This window comes from Solanum stenotomum, chromosome 10 (assembly GCF_019186545.1).
Source record: "Solanum stenotomum isolate F172 chromosome 10, ASM1918654v1, whole genome shotgun sequence".
Classification (NCBI taxonomy): domain Eukaryota; kingdom Viridiplantae; phylum Streptophyta; class Magnoliopsida; order Solanales; family Solanaceae; genus Solanum; species Solanum stenotomum.
Window position 1 is genome coordinate 5,531,557 of NC_064291.1, and position 13,174 is coordinate 5,544,730.

The 13,174-nt window shown below is 32.5% G+C and overlaps 2 protein-coding genes and 1 pseudogene across 2 annotated transcripts in view; 2 read left to right on the plus strand and 1 right to left on the minus strand.

Annotated features, from left to right (window-relative positions):
- Positions 1–13,174, plus strand: part of LOC125842141 (serine/threonine-protein kinase BLUS1-like) — a 287,074-nt gene that overhangs the window by 93,845 nt on the left and 180,055 nt on the right. The window lies entirely within an intron of this gene.
- LOC125841765 (F-box/LRR-repeat protein 25-like) lies at positions 107–1,406 on the plus strand (annotated as a pseudogene).
- On the minus strand, positions 3,861–5,158 carry LOC125842167 (F-box protein SKIP19-like). Its single transcript, XM_049521399.1, has 2 exons — positions 4,781–5,158; positions 3,861–4,551 (listed from the first exon to the last, which is right to left on the minus strand). Exons 1-2 carry the CDS (start codon positions 5,125–5,127, stop codon positions 4,044–4,046), a joined length of 855 nt encoding a protein of 284 aa, XP_049377356.1. The 5' UTR covers positions 5,128–5,158; the 3' UTR covers positions 3,861–4,043.

A 13,174-nucleotide genomic window follows, 5' to 3' on the forward strand; every position in this document is an offset into this window, starting at 1 on the left:
TTTTGGTCAGTTTGAAATAAATCTAATATGTATATGTTTCTTTATAGTTCTATTAAACAAATGTAGTATCTACTAACTTAATTAATGAAATTTGTAGGAAAGAACACGAGAATTTATGGATTCTTGATTATTATTTCTATTTTAATGGAAATGATCTTTAATTGTTATCCTTGTTTAGGTAATTTATGTAGATTGTTTCTTTGTATATTAAAACATGCTATAGAAGTTAATTTATATGTCATAATTGATAATCAATTAATGTTTCTATGTATATGTAATAGTTCTTTAAAAGTTCCCTATTTATGTTTTTTTCGCCAACTATATATTTGCTTTAGGGAAATTAGCCTAAATTACAAAGCACTTACCCGATTTCGTTGACCCAATCAACACCTCCACAAACCCTCCACCTTAAAGACATAGTAGTAGTTGTATTCCATGGATATGCAAAGGAAACTCATGGCAGGAGGAGACCGACTCAGCGATTTGCCCGATTCAATCTACTTTACATCCTCTCTATGTTGCCGAACAATAAAGAAGTTGTGAGAACCAATGTATTGTCTGAACGATGGCAGTTTCTTTGGAAATTTGTTCCAACATCACTCTATTTCAACTTCCCGGTTAGTAACAATGAAAACGACACTCGTGATTACCTAGTTTCTATCCACAAAGAACTTTATTATCAGAGGTCTTGCGAGAAAATTCGAAAACTCAGAGTGTGGCGCCTTAAGTACGAGGAGCGTTATGCTAAAGATGTTGATATATGGGTTCATTTAACCACTAAACTTGCTGACGTTGAAGATCTGGAAGTTGGGCTTTCTACAAATAACCGAAGATATGAGTTTCCTCAATTTGCATATAAAAATGCGTCATTGAGGAATTTGGTCTTATGAAAGTGCCAATTTAATCCTTCTGGCAATGTTAACTGGAGTAGTCTTGTTTCTCTTTCAATTGTTTACATAGAACTCACAGATGGTGTCATGGAAAATGTATTATCTGATTGCTTGAACTTGGAGTACTTGGAATTGGAAAAAAATTCGAGCATACATAGTTTAGAAATAAGCTTTGTGAAGTTGAGAGAATTGATTAAACTCGAATATAAAAATGAGAATCATTACCTTTGGCTCGAATTATTAGCCCCTTATATTCAAAAATTGCAAATTTTGGGGTTGTGCAGTGAGCTACGCATCATAAATGTGGCATCACTTGTTACTGCGATGCTTAGTTTAGATTTTGAGTTTAAGGGCGAAGAACAAAACTTGGAGAAGGAATTTAGTTTTTTTAAGGAACTTCTTGACAGCGTTTCCCATGTCGAGAATCTTAACTTGGGATTCTGTTGCATCGAGATATATTCATACTCTTCACTGTCCAAAATTCAAATCCTTTTTAGGGACTTTAGTTGCTATTGAATCATCACTATAGTAAATATTGATGTGCCACTATATTGGATTAATGATCCCTTTTTGGACCTTTTAATTACCTAACTTGCTAGCATAATATTTTCTTATTTTCAGTATGTAAAGAAGATTCTATCAATATAACTGGCTGAGCACCAAAACCATGCTAGTGAGTAAAAAAACTATATACAACTCAGGCTAGTCCTGAAGGTAACATCTATCACAGCAATGTCTTCATTAACATATTTCAGTTAGTTTGCACCAAAAGGCAGTTTCAGTCATGAATGGCTTTTGCTTTCCTTCAACAGTAGACCCGTTGTTTCTTTCTTTCAGTAAATCCCATAGTACACAGCAACACGCTATCTCAACTGCCATTTTTTACCCCCTTAGTTCTCTTCTTAGAGAAAATATGCTTGTTAATTGTGCTATGTAGACTAGACTACTTAAAGGAGTGAATTGAGGATAATCATTAAAACAACATTTGATATATTCAATGCAAAATGTTCTTATGTAAGTACATGCTCTAAAGAGTTCTATTTGACAACTTGATTCAACTAAGACTACTCAAATGCTCCGAGAAGTATGTTGCTCAAGAAGTACTAAGGGAGAATATTAATGTGTTGTTGCAGTGAAAATGTATCTAAATAACTTGTGGCAATGACATCTAGTAGTCAATTAGAGAAATGTTGGGTTCAAGGAATAGATGCACATTTCAGCAGATTCCAAATCCACACCTATAAAGTGGAACTCAGTTACTAATATGCATAAAGAGATGCTTCATTTTTAGTATGTTCATATTGCATATGTTCAAAATCATGAACCTAAATGATTATACTTGGGAACTTACGAAAAAAATCCTAATATATACAAGACACGTGCCAATGTAATTCAGTTTCTCTACTTGTGAATCTGTTTGAAGAAAAAACAAAAAAAAAAGTGTTCAGCAACTTTGATTTATTTGAGTTATCACCAAGGGCACTAGTCATCTCTCAGACATTAACATAGAGTCATAGACCTATGTGGTTCCATTGCTAGCATGAGGACAAAGTTCCCCAGTAAAATACAGATATAAACTCACAATTCTGTCAAGTTTCTCTTCTTCCTGTTAGATTAAGAAGTCAATGTTGCATTAACATTCCTACTTCAAAATAGGGATTACACGGAATAATTAGTTTAACTTCAATAAGCAAAGTTACCTTTCATCCTTGTAATGGCAACAACTTCCAGGCTTCAACTTCTGACGGGGTAAAGGGCACCCAAAAAGTTTTGCCGCATTATTAGACTCTGTAACAGGATGACCTGAGATATGTGCCACTGGACCATCTCTGTAACAAGTGAGACGCCTTGGCCTAGAGATCTTCTTGATTCAGAAAGAGGTAATACCATAGATGATGTGGGAATTGCAACAGATTTCATATCAAGGGGCTCTACTCCACAAAGCTCATATAATATGTTGGATGACAAGTATATTCTGATACTATGGAGAAACTTTAAATGCTATTGAGAAATACAGGTTAGCACCCTTCTTGGTGAGGAGAACTCCAGAAGAAAGTGATCTCCTCATCAAGAAATTGTGAACCCAAAAGGCCAAATATCTCAAAAATCCAGATCAAATTATGAAAAGATCCCAAAATCCCCCAAAAGAAAATGATTCAAAATAAAAGAAAAATAGTCAAGTACTCAAGTAAACCAGAAACAACCTAAGAGTCAATTTCGCATAAGAACAAAAGCAAACGTACAGCAGACACTCTCTCCTTCCATATTCACATTCCATCATGTTAATAACACAATAAACTGTAAATAAGTTTCTCAGTTAGTTGTCCTACAAATTATGCATTTCCTTCTCATAGTTCACTTGCTGTCCTAATGCATTTTTTCTTCTTTTGCCAACTTTAAAATATAATATCTGCAATCAATTCACGAAGACTAACTACAGGGCCAATCAAGAAATATCAAGGAAAAGAACATGACAACTAACTTGTTAAGATTTAGTCATCTTTAGTTCACATACATGACCAAATAACATATTTAAATTGGCAAAAGACTCAGTCAGGCATTCAACTGGCTTGAACTCAACTGCCGACAGAGGCAGCTCTAGCAACAATATTTTATAGGCATAATACATAAATGTGCCCAAAGTTGGAGGGCATTAATGTCAGCCGAGGCCAAGTAAAAAGGTATGTTTATGTATTATGCCATATAAAAAAGGTGTTATCTTTTTGAATCAGCCCAAAAGAAAAGAGTCATATATCATGAGAAGAAATGTTAATTTCACCCCGGATATTCCAATAAGTCAAGAATTTTGCACATTTTATCTAGGACAAATGGAAATTTTTTATAATAACACTACATTTCTTTAATATTCTTTTTCAATATTGGGCGTAGGTGAAGGGAAAATGTGGGTACAAGGTGGGGAACTCTCACCAACAGGTGAGAGTTCAGGTAGACAGTCAACTATCAAGTCAACTATCAACTGAGCTACTAAGATTCTCCGATAATAACACTACATAGTCATTACATTCATAACAGCAAATATTTCCTATATTACTCATCACCCGCAGACACCTTAAGAAGTGTTCATAATCCAATGACCCAAAATGTTTGCAACTTCATAAATGAGGTTAATGCTAGATACGCGTCCACTAGTAGTCAGTAATCATCATACTCCCCACAAGCCTCAAATGAAAATTCAAGACCTGCAAGAGAGTCATGAGGATGCTTCAGATCTTTAATCTGCCCAGAAATTCTATCATTAAAGACTTTGTTGAGGCTAACATATTTGCACAGCCGCAAGTCAAGTGATACAAGATGAGGACAATTATCAAGAATAGCCTCGACGCCTTTAATTGTCATCCTGTTTCCAATGAGTTGAAGGTGGTGCAAGGTAGGCAGGTTTTTAGCAATAGCTAGAGCCTCTTCATTTCTTACATCTTCGTTATCAAAGTAATCACCCGATCCCATATACAATGAGTTATTTAGTTCAAACAACTTCAACCGTGGACAAGAGCGTCCAAGAGCTTCAATGCCATCTATCGTGATGGTTGTGTGTGTCAAACTCAGCTCCTCCAACAATGGGAGTTTTTGAACTACTTCAACCAAGCTCTCACATACCATACCATAGCAACATGCAATGCTTAGTCTTTTCAGTTTTCCTGATCTGGTGGTCAAAAGCATACATGAATTAAAGGACAGATTACCAACCACAATCCCTAATACAAAAAATTAGTGGAAGCATACCACAGAATGAAACAATTTGCTACCTTATTTAATTAACCAAAATAAAAGAGATAAAGAAATATGCTACCCTTGGAAATCAAAAAAATCCAAATGAAGGAAAACAAACAAACAAACACAATGGAAGCCTAAAATTTGGGGAAATATTTTACCTTTCAGCTATGTACTCAAGCAACTGAGCAGTGGCAAAGTACTGCAAATTGATATCAACGACTTCACCTTGGCTGCGATCAACAGCATGTCGGCACATTACCTCTAAGTCGTAATCCATGTCAGAGGGGTCTCCGAGGTTCCACATGTCAATGACTCGCCACATTGAAGGATCCTTACACACTCGCCTCCACTTACTGCACACTTTCTCAGCTGTTTCCAGTATCTCTACAGCACCAAGCCTGTGTAGTATATTTGCCCATGTACCTTCCGGAAGTTCCATCCATGGTGGTTTTTTCTCCACCGGCCGGCTTGTGATTTTACCTTTTACTTTTCCCTTTCTGTTCATGGTATATTTCTAGGGTTTGAGTTGGAAACTGGGGCTGTGAAAAAGAAAATGGATGCTTTTGAAGTACACCACAAAACAAAGGAGCCTTAACCCCTTTTACCCCTTTGTTTGGATGGATGGTTGTTTAAAATCATGATAAATAAACGGATTTTGGATTAAAAATGAATTGAAGTGAAATCAACGAGTATATAAGTAGAGCTGTCAAAAAGCGGCAGTCCAGCCCCACCCGGTCCAAGCCTCGCAGGCTAAAGAATTTGAAGGGCTAGGGCAGGCTGACCCTTCATTTGGTAGGGCCTGAAAATGTTTAATCCAATCGAATCCTAGAAGGGTCGGGGCGGGCTAGCCCTTTTTTTATTTTTATTTTTATTTTTTTTCTTTTTAAACTTATAATTCTATAGCGTCAAGAAAATGAGAAGATTTTCAAATCAAATATGACAAACAATGGTGTTGTCTCAATAACACTAGCAAAAATTTAGTATAATTAGCATGTATCTCGCATACCAGATAGACAGATATGCGAGTGAGATAAAAGAGTGACAAGCAAGATGGGAGGGAGGCTAGGGAACGAGATTTGTATATGTATCCTAGATACATGTGAATCTACTTTGATAGAGTGTATCTAGAACAAATTAACCTAATTTTGAGTTTATATATTCCAAAATATATGTATTTGGATACGAAGATTCATAATATTACAACATAGCGTATATTCAAATTATTAGATTATATACTGGTGAGATTATTATAAATTACTCTTGAATAAAAAGTTTTGACCGGCGAGGAAGCGAGATTTGTATATGTATCATAGATACATGAGAATCTATTTTGATACAGTGTATCTAGAACAAATTAACCTAATTTTGAGTCCATCTATTCCGAAATACATGTATCTGGATACGAAGATTCATAATATTACAACTAGTGTGTGTTCAAATTATTAGATTAATACTAGTGAGATTATTGTAAATTACTCTTGAATAAAAAGTTTTGGCCCATGGGCTGACCCCAACCCAGCCAATCAAGCCCTAAAGGCCAAGGGCTTATATGGACCGGGCTTATAACCCGTAGTTTTAAATGGGCTTGATAAATCATATCCCAACGCTACCCCAATAACAAGTAGGGTTGGGCCAGCCCCATGGGCTAAGCCCATTTTGACGGCTCTATATATAAGTATCATAAAAAAAATAAATTATATAAGTATAATAAAACTAAGGGATAATTTCAGAGACCTTCCTCCAGGTTTCGCTCTATAACACTCACCTCCCATGTGATTTATGATATTACGTCTACCTCCCCTGTAATTTTTATTTTCTTCTAACCATTCTTTAAACTTATTTAAAATAAATATAAATTAATTTAGATTTGACAGTTTAACCCTTCTATATATTAATTTCTTCATATTAATAAATATTATATAAAAAAATCACTAATTTAACAAATACTTTAAAAATAAATCAGCACAAATAAAAAAATTTAAGAATTAAAAGTCCTCTTCTCTTCAAACTTCCACTTCATCAGTCGTATTCTTCTGCAAATCTCATATCATTGCTAATGCAAATTAAGTATTCTTATTTTGTGGATTTTGATGCTACATCACGTATAAAATACTCCTTTTGTCTTCTGAATAATTATGTTTTTCACCCTAAATATTTAGTTTAGGTCTTATGGTTTGATGTGATCTTAAAATCGAGTATAGTTACTTTTTGTAACTACAATACAAAGAGTAAAATCAGAAGTACAAAATTCTATATTTCCTATTTTTGTGAGATGTAAACACTTAGATCTCAAGCTCGTCCACTTTCAAATAGAGTACTTGTGGTTCTAATCCAAAACTATATTTTGTATTAGCATGTCAATCTATGTCATCAAATATTAGTAATTTAGTATATACCATTCGAAAGAAATATTATATTCAACAATTCAATCAATTTAATTGACTAGTATATTATGAACAATAATTCAACATAATTAATTGGTAGAAGTTCCTTGAATTGGCTAGATCCTTCATTGGGATCATCTTTGACATATTTTGTACACCAGCAGTGTGACACTCATTCTCATTCTTTTGTTTTCCTTGAAACTATAGTCTCTGAACATTAAGATGTCATGACTATATTTTTTTGGTTTTATTTGTTCTTTTTCCTTTGTTTGTTTGTGTGTGCTTTTGTCAATATAGGATGAAACATCCCATGGTTTATCATGATATAATTATTCACCACAAGAATTGTGAGCACAAGATCTATGATGTGAATCCATCAAGTTACTTGTACTCCAATCTTTTGAATGATACATGTGAGAAAGCACTTCATGATGTTCCTGAAAATTTGCATAGCTTGATATCTATGAAGTGTGAAATTCCTAATACTTATCTAAGTATGGATGTGAATTATGATGAAGATTTGAAGCACATGTTCAATATTTATGCAAATCACAGAAGTATACATATTATTCTTTACAATGTTGATATGGTTCCTTCTCCCCCAACAAGTACGTGATGACTCAAATGGAAGATTTTAGCAATTTGACACCTAATGAATCAATGAACATGAATAACGCTACAGAGTGGGTTATATCGGGTGAAAAAGATTGTAATGATGACTTACTTTTTAAAGTATTTGTTAAATGAGTGATTTTTCTTATATAATATTTATTAATATGAAGAAATTAATATATAGAAGGGTAAAAATGTCAAATCTAAATTAATTTATATTTATTTTAATTAGGTTTAAAGAAAGGTTACAAGAAAATGAAAATAAGGGAGGTAAACGTAATATCGTAAATCACAGGGGAGGTGAGCCGTGAGTGTTATAGAGTGAAACCTGGAGGGATGTAAATTATCCCTAAAACTAATTAAGTCAAATATAAATTGGATAAAATGGTTTTAACCCGTATTTATTTTAGGTCAAATATAAATTGGATAAAATGATTTTGACCCATATTTATTTTAGGTCAATTATGAATTGAGTAAAATAGTTTTAATCCGTATTTATTTTTTTCATTGTTTAATCGGAAAAGGGTCAAAAATACCCTTAAACTATCCGAAATAGCTCATATTTACCCTTAAACTATATTTTGGCTCAAAACTACCCTTTCCGTCAAACTATTGGGTCAAAAGTGTCCTTCTTATTAACAGAAGTTGTTAAATGCCATGTGGATGCCACATGGCATACCAATAGGGTTCCACTGCCACATAGACTAAAAGGAAAAGGGTCAAAAATACCCTTAAACTATCCTAAATAGCTCATATTTACCCTTAAACTATATTTCGGCTCAAAACTACCCTTTCTGTCAAAATATTGGGTCAAAAATGCCCTTCTTATTAATGGAAGTTGTTAAATGTCATGTGGATGCCATAGGGTTCCACTGCCACATAGACTAAATCCCTAAATCTTAATTACTCTTTTTCCCCCTCATTTCATTATTTTTCAGAAACGATTTCACCCCTTCTCCCTCATTTCGCAGCTAGGGTTTCACAGTTTTCTTCNGGTATGCAATGTGGCATCTACATGACATTTAACAACTTTCGTTAATAAGAAGGGTACTTTTGACCCAATAGTTTGACGGGAAGGGTAGTTTTGAGCCGAAATATAGTTTAAGGGTAAATATGAGCTATTTCGGATAGTTTAAGGCTATTTTTAACCCTTTTCTGTTTAGTCTATGTGACAGTGGAACCCTATTGACGTGCAATGTGGCATCCATGTGGCATTTAACAACTTCCGTTAATAAGAAAGACACTTTTGACCCAATAGTTTGATGGAGAGGGTAGTTTTGAGCCGAAATATAGTTTAAGGGTAAATATGAGCTATTTCGGATAGTTTAAGGGTATTTTTGACTCTTTTCCGTTGTTTAATTCAGTTTTTTCCTACTTGGATTCTTATTTATCATATTGTTTTTTGTGTTCATAAAATATATTTTAAAAAATATGTTTATGAATTTATGATATAATAAATGCATAATTAGACCTATGAAGTCAAATTGGTTAATTCCATCGAACTGTCTTTTCTAAATTTCAGATTTTTCACATCAAAAAATTTCAACATCAAAATAACATAATAAATTACCACCCGTATTGACAAAAAAGTTTAATATCTAGAAGGAAGAAAAATAGATAAACTTCAATTTAGTGATGTTGCAGGAACATGAAAACAAAATGGCAAAAGAAATAAAATAGAGAAAACACTAAATAAAAATTAATCCAGAAGAAAAAGAATAGCAAAACTGATTTTCTTTAAAATAAAATAAAATATGAGAATATCAATTTGGAGTAAATAACTCGACATATTTAACATTCAATTAATTAAAATGTGTACTTTAGATTCTTTCTTATAGAAATATCCTATATTTGAGTTGGTTTATATGAATTCTCATATTTTTTCAATATTTGTTTAGATTATTATAGGATATATTTCATATTTACCCAACTAAAATACAAGTGATCCAGCTTATTAAAACATGAATGAAATAGATTAATTTTATAAATACATATTGAAATTTCCGGCTCTGTTTTAAATCGATAAAAAAGCTAATATTAAAAGGTATAAAGATAAAAATAAATTATAAAAACTTATGTTACAGATACACCACATTATAGACATTCATTACATTTTATTTTATTTTGAATAAATGTGAAATCAAGCAGACCGCTTGTAAGTAGCTCAAACAGACAACTTGCAAGCAACTTTTAAAAAATCTTGTGGTTGTTTTGTGAAAAACCTTGCAACAACTTTCTTTCTTTTATGAATAGGAAGTCAATTCAATTACTTTGTACATCAATTTAAGAAAAATAAAATATATATTTCTCCATCACCCAACTTTTTAAAATATATCTCTTATTGTCTTGAGATTTTATTATTATAAAACTAATGGAATTGATTGATCATTTTGGGCTCAATATTAATAAAAACAAATACAAAATGATATCATTAAATTTTTCAATTAAATTGCTTGAGCTAATATATTAGCTTGTTCTGGGGTTGAATATAGAAGTCTATTGCTTAAAAGACTTCATCCTAGCTCCCTTATTTTCTACTATCTTATCTTTCTTTTCAATTATTTTGTCTTCTCATATGTTTTCTTACTTGCATATATGTTCAAACGAACCTATCGTAAATTTAACCAAAAAAAAGAATTTTCCAATCATACTTCGTTTATTGGTGTGTAAAATTTTTGCTTTACTAGACAAATCTTTAGCTATATTTTTATTCATAAATATTCTGACATATGCCATTTAATTTGTTTTTCTTTTGATAGTATATTCATCAACCTGGCTTATCTAATCTGCTTGCCATTTTACTCAGAGTTTTAGGTCCCCAGCAGTTTGTAGGGAGATTTATAAATTTCATTCATAGTGATGAAAATTCTTGTCGAAAATCTAAATTTGAGAGCACAACTAATTTAGTACTATTAGCTTGTTATTCATGGTATATATATGACTTATTTTAAAAACATCAAAATTTTACAATATAAAAATAATCATTATGCATATACAACTCAGACATAGCAACATTTCAATATCTAATAATATTAATTATTCATGTAAGAGCGTCCCCTAGAACAATATCATTCTTCTAATCTACTGTTTGTTTTACAATCTTTGCCAATTGACTATTTGTTTCACAATTTTTGCCTTTTGTAAGTATATCAATAACTTCCCATCAACAATCATAAAAGCAGAAGTGTATTCAGGATTTTGAGATGATGGGTGCACTGTTACAAAAAGGTTGATCTAAGATATAAATTTGATCGATTCGACATTTGGGTCTTTACTACTGAAAATCGTTAAAAGAGGTGCACCAAGCTATTATCGCATTATGTGATATTTTGAGTGTGGGCTCACACATCTATATTTCAATATTATTTAAAAAATATAACATTATTATATATGATCTCGGAAGGGGAGCATGGGTTCACGTGAACCCGGTGTAAAAGGTATGAAAAAGAGAGTGATATTTGTAATTACAGTCCTATTCTTCGAAAGTAAGTTTATACAAGCTTAAGTTTTTAATCTAGATTATTCAATTTCAGTGATTTTAGTACATGATATCTTTAGTTAATTTATGAGTTGTTGACTATTCTGACCCCATTAATTACTTTTCCAATTTTAATGATAGATTTGTAATTTCGTTATTTCTAGACCTCTTCACTATAGCATTGTTTGATTCTTACTTTTTAAAATGTATTGACCTTGGGTATTGTTTACCAGATTATTACGGATCGTCTGTAAAGGTTTTAGCCAAAAAATATCCCGAGAGTCGTATCATTTAAAAATTCATGGATTAACACATACAAAAATCTGAGAAAATCATCTAATTTATGTTGAGTGACCCCTAAATTCTAAAAAAGTGAAGTGGATCATAGTGAGGCGAATGGATCTTTGAAAATTTATTTTCATTTTCTTGAGATTGTGGAGAAGACATGTCTAGTCCAATGAATTTCAATCCCTCATCTCTCGGCTCGGAAGGACACCGATGGTCGTGTTATCATACATGATAGCTGAGATAAAAGCTATGTTATTATGTTTTCCAGGTCATCACGAATGGTCTTGTAAAAGTTTTGCTAATTCATTCATGATATGGCTTCCAAATGCATTTTTTTGCCAAAACTTTTACATGACCATCTGTAATGACCTGGGAAATAATACTTATATTATACTCTCTGCATGATTCGTACCACTTTTTATAGTATTTAGGGGCATGTCAACAAAAAGACGATTTTCTTAGTTTTTCGTGAGTAACGTCCATGAATTTTTTGTGATATGGATTCCCATTATTTTTTTGGCCAAAAAATTATAGGGCCATCCATAATGACGTGGAGAACAATATACCCACACCACTTCTTGTTTTTGCATTTAAGAGTCACTCAACAAGAATTAGGCGATTTTGTTAGTGTTTTTTTTATTTGTTTTAATCCATAATTTTTTGGTGATATTACTTTCTCGAACTTTTTTGTCAAAATACTTACAGGATCATCCGTAATGACATGAAAAATAATACTTATAGCCTCTACATGATCTACACTACTTTTTTAGCATTCAAGGGTTACTCAATAGGAATTAGGTTATTTTCTCAGTTTTTTGTATGTGTTAGTCCATGAATTTTTTGTGATATGATTTTTCGGTACTGTTTTGCAAAAAATTTAATAAAATGTTGATGAACGATACCTATTACCTCTACGTGATCTACACTACTTTTTTTTTAGCATTTAGGGGCCACTCAACATGAATTATACAATTTTCTCATGTTTTTCTTGTCCATGAACTTTTGGTGATACGACTTTTCAGCACTTTTTTCCCAAATTTTTTATTGGACCTTCCCAAGGAATAATACCTATAGCCTCTACGTGATCGGCACCACTTTTTAGCATTTAGGGGTCACTCAACAAGAATTATGTGATTTTCTTAATTTTTTGTGTGTCAGTCCATGAATTTTTGGTGATACGGTTTTTCGGCACTTTTTTGAGAAAGTTTATAGGACCATAAACAATGACCTAAGAAACAATACCTATAGCCTCTATATAATTCACACCACTTTTTTCTTTGAAATTTAGGGGATACTCAATAGGAATTAGGCGATTTTCTCAGTTTTCGTGTGTGCTAGTCCATGAATTTTTGGTGATATGACTTCATGACTCTTTTTTGCTCAAAAATTTATAGGACCATCCCTAATGACCCAGTGAACTATACTCATCACTTTTATATGATCCATGCCAACTTATTTTAGTATTTAGGAGTCACGAAAAAGAAATTTAAGATTCTCTCAATTTTTCATATGTGTTTGTCCATGAATTTTTGGAATATGATCGACCGACTCTGTTTTGCCCAAAAATTTATAGGACTATCAGTAATGATTTAGTGAACTACACAATCTTTACATGATCAATGCCACTTTATTTAGCATTTAGGGACGACAAAGCATGATTTCAAGACTTTTTTAGTTTTTCGTGTGTGTTAGTTTATGAATTTTAAGAATATAACTGACCAACTCTTTTTTCCCCAAAATTTATAAGACCATCCGTAATGACCTAGTGATCAATAACTTCTACATTATCC